This window comes from Diadema antillarum, unplaced genomic scaffold (genome assembly GCF_040938485.1).
Source record: "Diadema antillarum isolate AM-2024a unplaced genomic scaffold, OU_Dant_1.0 seq00000124_RagTag, whole genome shotgun sequence".
NCBI classification, from domain to species: Eukaryota; Metazoa; Echinodermata; class Echinoidea; order Diadematoida; family Diadematidae; genus Diadema; species Diadema antillarum.
Window position 1 is genome coordinate 2225576 of NW_027271204.1, and position 13125 is coordinate 2238700.

Consider the following 13125-nt stretch of genomic DNA (forward strand, 5'->3'; position numbering starts at 1 on the left):
GGTTGTTTCTAAACCGTAACTCACATTTTAGAACTATTTTGAAGTACTAAAGCTGGGTTTTTGTTTCATGATCTGCAAATGGTAAAAATGCCATTAAAAGCATGTTGGGGTTGGGATACAAAATACCCTTCATGATAATCCAGTGCACATACAAAGCACAACGAGCCAAGTTCAGGCAATCCTAGGCATACAAAAACCCTGGAGGAATCCATTTGCGTGACTTCTCTAACAATCCCTAATTCTCGAGCAGCCCCATTCTCTTCCATCACGTACACTAGCTCTAGCAGAGGTGCCGTGGCATTCTCTCCCTCAAATTTTGGGCTGAATTGCTTTGAAATCAAGAGCACTAATTGATGTATTGCCCCCCTAGCGACTACTCCACCGCAGCCCCGCGAGCACATTCTCTGCTCACGTACTACCCAGATGATGCATTAAGCTCCACAAAGCATCTACACAACCACTTCAGCTCCTTTCGATCTTCCTGGCACCACAGGCACGACTCAATGCCAAAGCCGAGATATCAAATCTTACGGACATGAATGCTCCAACATACAGAACACAATTCTGAGGTCATACAGGCCTATTTATTGTACACCTTTCTCCATTAGATTGCATGCAGCCAGATAGACAAAAATATCTAATAAAACAGATCCAACAAACAAGATTTAATCTGGTTTGACATTCAAGAATTCAACATGTTGAAGCACATTGCCTGCTTCAAGGTTATATGGTCAAATTGGTTTGACAGATATTTGAATAGGTGTTGCTATGCAGCACCTTTCCTTTTGACCTTTCATAAATGACATTTAAACGCATTGCAATCTCATCCATTTGTGAATATCAACGTAAATTGTGGTTTAGAAGTGGGAAATTGAGGAATGCAATGCCAATGAAATCAAAGTTCTCAATAACATTCCCGATGCTCTTGCCGCTGACAGTAAATTCAAGCTTGTTGACTCAATTTAGGGTTTTGGTTCTGTATCAATTGAGATCTACTTTAAAAATTACAAAAATGGTACAACCATATGGTGTGTGTTCACTTGGCCTCATCATTATGTTTTAGCCCCATATATCCTATTTTCTATTCAAAAGGACAAATGAAGGTCATTGGGACCATACAAGTATACTGTATACGCCGAATATTTTGCGAGGTCTTTATTTTCGCTAATTTTACGAGTCAGCTGCTATTCGCGAAATTAAAGACACGCGAAAATATCGGCTCTAATCCCGATATGAATGTGATGTATGCGTATACATTTCTCCGTTCAGTACAGGACTCCATGATAGCGAATTTAACCACTCGCGAAATTGTCATGAAGTCTCGGTTCGCGAAAATTTAGACTCGCTAAATATATGCCGTATATCCTATTGACATCTACAAGTATCCAGATGATCAGATCTATGTGTGAGTTTTAAGCATGTTTGACCATGTTATTTGATAATACTTTGACACAAATGGTGATACATAATTTGTTTTGGCTATCAATTGAAATTTCATGTGAGGAATTCCTTAAACCATTTTCTCAAATTCCTAAAACATTAAATTTAGACATTTTCCCCCTAAACCACGAAAAATGATCCTTCAAGGGAAAAACCATGCCTCAACTGAAAGACTTTGAATTTGTGCATGTATGTCCTTTTTGCAACCCTGAAAATAAGATTTCTTTCATCAGCTCGTATATTGTAGAGGCAGGTGATTAGACCTTTCCTTAGGAAAAATAAAACTTGATTTTTTTCTTCTTTTTCTTACGAACAGAGATGCCACTTCCAATGAAAGAGAGGGCCTGAAAAAAAAATCTGCAATCTATTGTACTACACGTGGAGCTATTTTGTACATCTACAAAAGAGCCTGATCTTTAATACCACCGAGGTCTGAATTTGGGCTTTTGTCTGAAAACTAGCATCCCTGTATGATTGAGAGAGAAACAATACCAAAGATTTCCAGTGAGTTTTGTACTTCAACCCCGGAAAAAAAAAAATCCAGATGTTATTTTCAGTACAACAGTGTGATATGTGGTCGTTTTTTTTTCTATTGTTTTGTTTAAACTCTGATGTGTATAAACTTGAAGATTTCAACAATGTTAGGAGACACCTCTTCAACCATGCAAAATTGTGTGATGTTTGCAAATGGATATCTGACCTTTAAGGATTCAGTCATCTACACTAGATATGAACTTATTTTTGTCCTGAGGCATCTACTCTACACTTCACTCACTGAAAATAGCAAAATATACCACTTTTTCATCACATACAATTCAGCTTCCTACATGATAGTAAATCAGCAAAGGAGATGTTTGATTGACTATCCATTCAAAACTATCCAGTATGTATTTGTTCGACTTAAAGTTGACTTACCACACTAGTACATGATTTTGGTATGGTGGCAGCTGATTATAAACACTTCATTTTTCTTGCTGTCTCCACAGTCTATAATTTATGTTGTCAATTTGAATTTACTGTATACATCGAATATTTCGTGAGGTTTTTATTCTCGCGAATTTTGCGAGTCAGGTGCTATTCGCAAAATTAAAGACATGTGAAAATATTGACTCTGATCCTGATGTGAATGTGACATACGCATGTACACTTCTCCGTTCAGTACAGGACTCTACAATCGCGAATTTAACCACTTGCGAAATCGTTGGGAATTCCCGATTCGCGAAAATTTAGACTCGCAAAATACTCACGAAATATATGGCATATACAGTATATTATCTGTGCCTTTGTCTGGATTTTTTTTTTTTAAATCTGTTTGAATGAAATAAACATGAACTGAATTGAATTGAATTGAAATTTCCATAACAAACTTCCCAGAGAGGACACTCACCTTCTAAACAGCGTCCTTTGAATAGCACCCTCTGTTCAAGGCGGAATTGATGCATGGGCTCGATGGAGGAGAAGTTGACTTCGCGTGAGATGGCTTTGCATTTGAGGATCTTCTTTGGCACCCTGGCTTCGTGTTCCCCGTCCGGAGCTGATCTGAAATTGATCATTTCAGTCGGAGATGGAAGGACATAAAAGATTCATGGGTGTTGTTCTTGTTGTGCTTTTTCTCTCTCATTTTGCCTGGCATAGCATTTCTAGAATTATGCTGTACATTTCAGTCTTCTGCAACATTCTTGACAGGTGTAAGAGCCTATCAATTGTCAGTGATACACAGACTCCAATATAACAGAAATGCCCTAAAGTTTTCTTCTTAAGTATGAAGTTGGTCAGACGAGTGCAAAAGACTGCAAAAATGCATCATTTGTTTAAATAATCAGAGATTGGCCACACACACACACACACACATACACACAAAGACAAAGGATAATGAACAACAGGCATGCAATTGTGCCAACATTTTGACCTTCTCGCAAAATAGCTTTTAAAGGGATGATATAATTTTGGATGAATTGCGGAATTCAGATTTTAAACCTTTGGATGATAACTAGTGTAGAAACCACAACATTTAGGATACTAAAAGCATGCAATTCTAAGTGGAAATGAATTTATTTGATAAAAATTGGTTTTGAAATATGGCTGATATGAAGAAAACAAAGTAAAGCAAAGTGATCCCAATAAAAAACAGGGTCCATCTTTTATTACGACCTCATTGTTTATCGCATATCTCGGCCATTTCAAATCCAATATTAACTATAAACTTGCATATATGTGTTCCTCTAGAATTGTACGCTCTTTGATATCTCATATTCATAGTGGTTTCTAGTTCTCGCAAAAAGTTAAAATCTGAATCCCCTATCTCAACCAAAACTATCATTCCTTTATGGCTTGCTCCTCACATAAAGCTATGGGGGTGTATACAGCTGTTTTTCTTTAGCTGTTTTTGGCCCCTCTTCTGAATAAACAAAAACACACATAAAAGCACTAAACAAATCTATGTAAAATGAAATGCATACCATGTGGCACAGACCTTGACAATGATGATGTGCAAGTGTGCCAACTATCAGATATTAGAACTCACAAGAAAAACACAACCAGTTCAAATTTGCATGCCTGAACATGCACAGTATGGTTTACCACACACTGCACAGTGTTCGTACTACAAAAATAAAGTACAATTACGTAGTAAGTTATAATTCCAATGATTTGTTCCATCTCAATGTCAGCAGAGGGCTTACATATAATGGCAAATGGGCTAAACATAACAACATTCATCACTTTTAAGACTCCCTGTATATTCCCTGCAGACAGAGTGCAATGTTTTTAGGACATGTACAGACAATGTTACTTTGCACTATATCACACACAATTATTCGTTGAATACAGAAGTTCTCCACAGCAGGTACTAAAGCCACTACACTTTGTTTTTAGCTGTTTTTGTTTGATGTCCATCATTACTTTCCACGTGATACTCTTCCCTGCTTAGATGGTGACGAATGGATGCTGAATAATCAAGCTTTACAGGGATTAGTACTCTTCGAAACAAATTAGGGTGTTGTAATTCAGTACAAATGTACATATACAGATTACAGGAATTTAAGTGGGACATACAAATTACACACATTTCAGATCAGCATTTTACATGTATGTGTGATAGTAATTACAAAAGTTGTACCTCACAATCTTCAGCACATACATGTAAGTGTAAGTTCAAAGTACTATACCTGCAATACATACAAGTTGACAAGCTGCTCACAACGATCACCAAAAACCAAGTTCAGCTTCTTGTCAAACTATTAAAGTTTAACTTGTTTTTCACTTCAACACCATCTTACTGTAAAAGTAAAGAGTGGCAGTTAACATAGCACTTCTAATGGCTAAATACATGTTTCAATAGGGTTAAGAAGAACAGAAAGAGAGAAAGAGACAGACAGAACAAGATTTGAAAAAAAAAAGAGAAAGCGAGATGGGGGGGGGGGGGGGGGGGGGGGGGAGAGGGGGCAAAAATGTTGGAATACTCACAAATCATCGTGTCCCTGCCACATAATCTTTCCAGAATCTGCATCTCTGAGATTCATCCAATTTCTGCATTGAGGATACGCTGGTCAAGGAAAATCTTTTTTTTTTTTTTTTTTTTTTTAATGAAAATACTGTTTATACTGTATGTACATACATGTATGCACAGTTATAGTCCAGACAATTATACAGTACATTGTAGGTGCCACATACAACTGTACATCGTGTATAATTGAACAAAACATACTGTATACCCCATATATTTGGAGAGTCTAATTCTTCTTTTTTTTTTCTTTTTCTTTTTTGCGAATCAGAACTTCTGAACAATTTCACAAGTGGCTAAATTTGCAAACTTGGAAGACAGTAGCATCATAAATCTTGTTCGTCGACTGTGTGCTGTGTACCAGTACAAAGGTGATGTACAAAATGTACATGTGTATTATGCATACACATACACAGTGTATGTATTGCACTTCATGCTAGGATCAGAGTTATTATTATTATTTTGTTTTACATTGTCTTAAATTTGTGGATAGAATCCAACTGAAAAAAATTGCAAAAATAAAACCTTGGCATCAAAGTACAGACTTGTACTGGGCCAACTTACAAAATTGTAAAACCAATACAATTACATTGTATACGGTCCTCTATTCATGGGCTACTTTTTATGTAAAATGCCAACTTTGGGAAAGTTTTTTTTTTTTTTCTGCATACAAACAAGCATGGTGAATGAAAAAAAAAAACTTAGTATTTCAAATCAAAACAAGCAAAAACAAAGAAAAACTAAAAAAAAAACTATAATATCAAACCTAAATTCCTGCTTTTGACTCATATTTACAGAGTCATGATAGTGAATTTCAAAAAAAATAAGTGTGCCAAATTCTGCATAGTTCATTGTTTAAATGACTGGGGCCTGTCTTATAAAGACTTGTGATAAAAATCAATCACAAGTTTCTTGTGAGCTGCAATGCAAGTTGCGATTGATTTGGGGACTTGTGATTGATTTGAAGGCTTTATAAGACGGGGCCCTGGATTACAGGTGTACGTTGGAGCATGAAGTACAACTGGTATTTATTGCATGCACTGTTAGCATCATAGATAGCAACATCGATCAATCAAAAACATGGAGACATCGTGAGTGAGATAGTGGATTGATTGCTGGCTTCCGCTTCTTCCACACGCAAAACATTTGGCATCACATCGATTTCCTAAATCGCTCAATCTATGATGGATGTTGCCCTTCAGTTTCCATCTACCTGAAAATGCAGTAAAATGTGAATTATGATAATAAATTGAAAGCATTCGGAATGGGTGGATGGGGGGGGGGGGGGAGGAGAAAATGAATCACAATTAATCTGCTGAAGTACATGTACACTGCCAAAAACAGGCAGAGCTGTGCTTTCTGCATGACCAAGAAAGAAGAGCATTTTCAAATCAATAATACAAAGCATACTATTTTTGCTTGCTTCAGTGGACTATTTCAACACATTTTACTGCAACATGCAGAATTCAAGGCAACAGTGTACAAGGCACCGTATAAGCTGTTATTTTTGCGAGGGTTTGATTTTCTCGAATTTTGCAAATCATAGTTGGATCGCGAATTTAACATGCGAAAATGTCTCCATGCGCTTTGTTAGCTGCATTAACGTAAGCACCGGTGTCGATTCATGAAAACAACATCTCGCGAAAATGTCTATGACCTCGTCATTCGTGAAAATAACAGTGTATACAGTACATTGTGGAGCATATACAATGTAGGTGTAGGGAGAAGATTACACAGAGTGTACTCTGTACTTTTTTATTCATTATTTTAAGCTGTACAGTATGATCAACTTTCAATTTTGCAATTACCCTTGTAAATCTACAAAATAATTGGGATTCTTTTTCTTCTGAGCATGAGAACTACAATTTGTACTGCTGCTGAAAGTTTCATCTCAAGCTCATTTAATATTTCCGGCATCATACATAAAATCTCCCAAACCTTCTTCAAAATTTGCACACTCTGAACACTTGCAACTGAAACTTTGCAAAGTTTGTCACATGACCATTCCTTTTCCCGCTTGCACTTCCTCCAAAGCGCGCCCTCATTGGGATGTACAATGTATGTGCGCATTGTTTACAAAACAATCATTAGCTGTCAGACGGCACTTTCTCTTCGTCGCGCATGCGCACCTGTGACCAAACTTCACGAACTTACATTATATCATCAAATGAGACTGGCTAAAGCCACCAGCCAGAGGCACGCCCCATCTGGAGGCAAGCCCAATCAAGGGGGCCATTGGTAACATAATGCCGTTTAATATATTCCTCTTAATTTCTGGTTTGTTTTTTGTTTTTGTTTTTGATATACAAGCAAATTTGCTATCATCACTTGATGCCAAAAATTATGACCAATCAGCAGTGTTCTATTTGAAGAAATTGCACATTTACAATCTTTAAGATGGGCATATCCAATAATTCCACTGGTTGGAGTGACAAACTATGTTACGCATTTCTGTAGGAATGCAGAGCTGGCTAGAAGCCCTCTCCCAACTCGTGAATAATAATTGCATTTGAAAACCCCAAATGGGCACCTAAAATGGGCAGCTAAAATAGGCCCACTAGCAATTGTCCACAATGATAACACCAAGAGGGCCTTTGAAAAAAGGTGACCTCAGCACACGATGAGCATCACCTCGGGCATCTTTGGATGTTGTACTGCTCCTAATGGGAAGGACAGGGCAAAAACACTACCAGGACATAAGGGAGAGATTAAGATCACCAGGGTAGAGCAAAATGCGCACACAGACGTGTCAGCTGTGGGGCGAAATACCAGAGCATGTTGGTAATAATCACCCCCCTTAATCGGTCAACGCCACTTTTTCATGAATAATTCCTGAAGATTCTACCTCGATTAAGTTGCTATTATACAGTGTAGGTGTTATGTTGCTATCTAGTACACTTGTACTTTCCTATATGATGGCATGGTAGATCAGGAGTCTTAAAGGGATAGTGCAGCTTTGGGTCAGAAGACACTCAAATGTACTGATAGAAAAGTCTTGGGTTTATGACTCAAAATCAATGACATCTCACCAAAACAAGAGAAAGATCACTCTGAGGGAAAGTAACAGGTATTCAGCAGGAACAAGGCTGAAATTTCCACCAACTAGAGGATGTTTCAGCTTGTGAAGGTCCATTAAACATCAATTGCGTACTGCACAATGAAGGCACCCATTTCTGACCCCAACAAGGACTTAAACACTGATTTTTAGGAATTTTTAGAACCATTTCATAAGGGAATCTGTAATGTTATAACATACCCTGTACACTGTATATCAAAATCTATTGTCCACTTCCATTTCTAGATGGCAGATGAACAAAAAGACAAGCCCTAAATAAATATAGCAAATTAAAGATGAACCACATACAATGATTTTGTCAAACTACTGTACTACACGTGTACATACCACGAGCAAAGCCGAAGTAGTTCAGGCAAATTTTCTTTGTTGATGTTACAATGTATAGTAGCTCTGATCATTCTTGCCATCACCTTGTGCCACATACATGTACACAATGTCTTGATGACAGAATTTCCCGCAACTTGTTTATCTTGCACATTATGCTAAAAGAACACTACGCTCCCCTATTATAGCTTCAGCCCCATGTACACATCAATAACTACATTTTGTACAAGCTTGCATCCACATATAAAACCCAGGAATTCAAGGTCTATTTGATGAAAAATTGGTTTTGAAATGGGCGAGATATCCAAAAGCAAAATATCAAACAAAGCAATAAGAGGTACTGTACATACGTGATGTACATGTATGTACTGTAGGTCTCACCTTAAAGTAGGATCACTTTGTTTTGGATATCTCAGCCATTTCAAAACTAAATTTTCATCAAATGAACTTCCTATGAATTTCTCATAGAATTGTACGCTGTTTCATATTTTATCAGACTGCGGGTTTATATTTCAATTATCATTATTTGTATCTCACAAAAGAAACTTGAAGACCAATTTCAATAAAAACTATAATTATTATTATCCCTTTAATGCTTTCTTGATTTTGCTACAGGTCCTAAATCCACTGTTTGCTCAGGATCTACTGACGTGTCATCAACAAGGGGATTACATACCGTGTACGTCATCATATCATAGGAAATATGTGACTGGTATACAATTGTACAAAGCATGACTAAGCATTAAAGTTATGGGATAGGATTAATATATTTATGAATGCATTTTGTTTCCACTATGCCAGACAATTACGCACTGTGCAGTATACACAATGTATGACTGTACATGGTAGCTGACATACGAACTGGCACATCTGCGCGATGAAATTGCATAATTTAATAATGTAATGAGTGTACCAATACTTTTTGAGTTGTGACATAGACAAGGATATTTCATGAAATGGCCTTCAGCTTTGCAGCCCTGATGATCATTATGACTACCAAGGGAAAAAAGAAGAAAAAACATAGCGCGCACGCACACACACACACATACACACACACACCACACCACACACACACATCATTGGTTCAGTGAATCAGCACATTACATTTCATAACTCTACCAAAGTTGACGGAATTTGCTACAATGCATCATGAGGGCAAAAAACAACAACAAACAAGTAAAAAACGATTGGTATTGCAAAATTTTGTTTTTGCAAAGTGTGTGTGATCATACATGCTTACACATCATTTACAAATTTTGAGGCATTCTAGGTTATCTTGGTTTACATTGTCGATCATAAATACAGTGGCTATATGGAAAATTTGATGCCTTCATATAAATCTTACTATCTGACAAGGGTAAGACATAAATTTTACTCACAAACATAACCACTGTAACCCTTTTAAATTCTATTCATAACATCAATCTAAACCTAAAACCCTATCACAACCCTAACCCTACATCCATGGAGATATTAAGACTGGAGCAACTGTCGCCAAAGCAAATGTCATGTTATTGTGTATATCAACTTCCTGTCAGATTGCTACTACACACACCAACCACAGGGTACATTATGATATAGTGTACCAACAAGAAAAGACCACTGAAGCGCAATGTTAGGCACTGTACCACAGTATTTCAAACAGTGTGTATCATTTTTGCCATTAAAATGGAGAACTTGTCCTACTGCACTGCACAATTAACTCCCATTCCCCTACTTCCCACCCGATCCGTCTCTCTCAATGACAATATATTAGATTAAAGATCCCCAAAACGAGGGGAGGCTAGCCACGTGGCACCCATTAAATCCCACTTCTCCCCACCTGAGCAGCATTCCTCTTCAACCCATCTTCCGCCCAATACTCCGTTGCTAGGCAACAGATGTGAAACGGTACAAGCTCACTTGAGGATCGTTATCTTGGTAGTAATAAATGTCTATACTGCAATAGGTAGGGTTCATACATGAAGATCCTATAAAGTGTTTCTATTATTTTTATTATTATTATTCTTATATTTGCATTTAACCTCAAATGCTGGCCATGTGGTAAACAACAATAACAACTACATCTGGCTAGAAGACCATGGAAATGCAGCATATCAACGAATACAGATTGTCGTGCAATTTGTGACTTTCCGTGTAAAAAAACTTTTGCTCAACTTCACATCACCATAGACTTCATGATGCTAGTAGTTGGTATGAATTACACCAAGGGATACCAAAATCACTGGCCCACTACTGAAGTTGACTGAAGACTTCTCAGTATTGTACGTGTACAGGTACTGTACAAATATGTATAAATATATATCAAGCTATTTAAAACAAAAATATCACATTACATCATGCAATTCCAGAGACTTTTTAAAAGTTATTATACATTTAAAAGCTTTTGTGATTTTAACCTACATGTATAATAGCCAAACGTCTCAGCAAATGATGACTTACAATTTGTAAGCACAACTACAGTGTACGACAGATATGAGACAGCTGATAAACCTTCAAGCTGATAAACCTTCTGAAACAACGATGCTGTTTAAACTACGTTTGAACACCTTTCTGTCACTCTTGTGTTTTCAAAACAAACTTGATATCTCATTAATTGCACAGCCTCTTGATAAAACTGATGGAAATTTTCTTCATTAATTAGGATTATAATATCTGTAAATGAGATTTGAAGTACAGTTGTACATGGTCTACAGTGCACTCCTGTTATAATGAAGTCCTCTGGACCGGCGCTTTCCTTTCATGTTATCAAAATAAAAATTTAATTACAGCTGAACAGTAAAGTTCATAAAGGTTTTACACATGTAGATGATAATTTTGGGACCTGAATCTTTAATTATTTGTTGTAATGAGAATTTTGTTTTAACAGGAGTGCACTATTAATATTCACTGTGATACAGGCTGTAGTAATGATCAAATGAAAAAGAATCATTTATCATGACAGCGATTACATTTTCTACTGTTACAACTACCACGGTAATCCTCATTGATCGTCATCATAATCACTGTTTAACTATTATTCATAATGTATGGAAGAATTTAGCCTACCAAATTGCTGAACTTTATGTTGGCCAAAACAAAATGAGAAGTACACTCTAGGTCAAGTTTTGCTCCCAATTATTGCTCCTTTGAAACGAGCAATGTCTATTCTGTATCCAGTTTCTCTTAACTAGATAACTCATAAATCAAAAGAATGTGTCGCTCATAAAAGTGTTTACTGTGGCAATATTCTGTTTTATGTTAACTTGTGACATGGTACAAGTACCTCGCTGAGCAACTAATTAGGAGAAATGAAGAGCAATCAACATCATCAATCCACCCACTTATCCATCTATGTATTGCAACCATGCAACAACATGGGGGGGGGGGCATGGCTGAATATGTTACAAAAGCAGTTCAGGTAAGTGCAAAGACCAAATGCAAACTACACCTTCTCATGTGAAAAACCCCACTGCCAACTACAATGTTCTTCATTGTCTGGGGACTGCTTGCTAGGTCTACCAAAGGAAGTCCTGTGGGCAAAGCGTAGGAGAGAAAAACAGAAGTGATCGATGCAAGTTAAAATTGAGTGCCCAAGCATTCGTGTCTGAGGGAAGCCCTATACCAAGCATGGGGATGCTGATGGCAAACGTGATGCGTGACATTCACAGCGCCGCTACCCCACAGCATGCAGTGAGCCAAGCAAAGGTGTACTGCTGCATTCGGCATGAACGCACCACTCGTCGTGAAGTCAGGAGAACATTTGGATCGTCCATTGCAATGCTAATGGAATTAGCAACTCGTGCAGTTCCCTGAAGAAAGCCCAGCTGGTTTATTATTCTTTCATTCATGGTGACTGCAACAATGGCAACAGGAGGGGAGAAAACGGAATGTGGAGTCCTTGGTACTTTTTACGTGTCCTAAAATGCATGTTTAATACACAGATGTTCGTTGACAAGACATGAAGAGTTTGTTTGCAAAAACCAATAAGTCCATTTTTGAAGATTTTGAAGTACGGTCTCTGTAATAAAGTACAAAATAATACATTTTAATTGATATATTGGTCACTACATATAAAGGTACATTTTTGAAGTTATGGTCAATGAAGCAAAAATTTTCTTATCATTCTCTTTATTTTTCTTGACCTTTCATTGCAAATATCTCGGTTTGACAAATATGCACTTATCGGTTTTTGCAAACAAACTCTTCACATATTCATAGAATACTACGGCAAGAATGTCAGGGCTACCAGATCATATACATGTAACAAGGAAAACTCATGAAATTTGATTTTAAAGAAATCTTATTCACCAAGAAATAATTTCTTGCAAAGAAATGTCTTCATAACAAAGAAGAACTTGACATGCACAGCATCTTGGTCACTGAATCAATAGTCCCACACAAAAGCACTTTCCATCACGCAAAAATTGCCACTGAATGGACAACATTTTTAAACTTGACCAACATTGATCCAAGCTCTGCAGGAGGAAAGGACAGAACTTCCCCAGGACTACGCCACACAGCTTGTCCAGAGCATGCGTCAGAGATGCCTGGAATGTGTCCAGGCACGAGGAGGACATAATATTGAACATTGATGTTTGTGAATGCTTTTTTCGTCCTGTGACACTGATTTTTGCGTAAAACTTGTAAGGCTCACTCTGTTACATTTTGTGACTTTTGATTCAGTGGCCAAGATGCTGTGCATGTCATTTTTTTTTCTTTGCACTAAAGATCATCACTTACTATTGGGTATGAGATTACTAATGGATATTGCAGCATACCTGTGTACAAAATTTTTTATTTC

The 13125-nt window shown here is 37.2% G+C and overlaps 1 protein-coding gene across 1 annotated transcript in view; it reads right to left on the reverse strand.

Moving 5' to 3' along the window:
* Window positions 1–13125, reverse strand: part of LOC139727256 (retinal rod rhodopsin-sensitive cGMP 3',5'-cyclic phosphodiesterase subunit delta-like) — a 69994-nt gene that overhangs the window by 28905 nt on the left and 27964 nt on the right. The window contains exons 2-3 of the mRNA XM_071638212.1: window positions 4906–4968; window positions 2828–2979 (exon numbers count right to left, since the gene is read on the reverse strand). Coding sequence (XP_071494313.1) covers window positions 2828–2979; window positions 4906–4968 — 215 coding nt within the window. The remainder of the gene's footprint in view (window positions 1–2827; window positions 2980–4905; window positions 4969–13125) is intronic.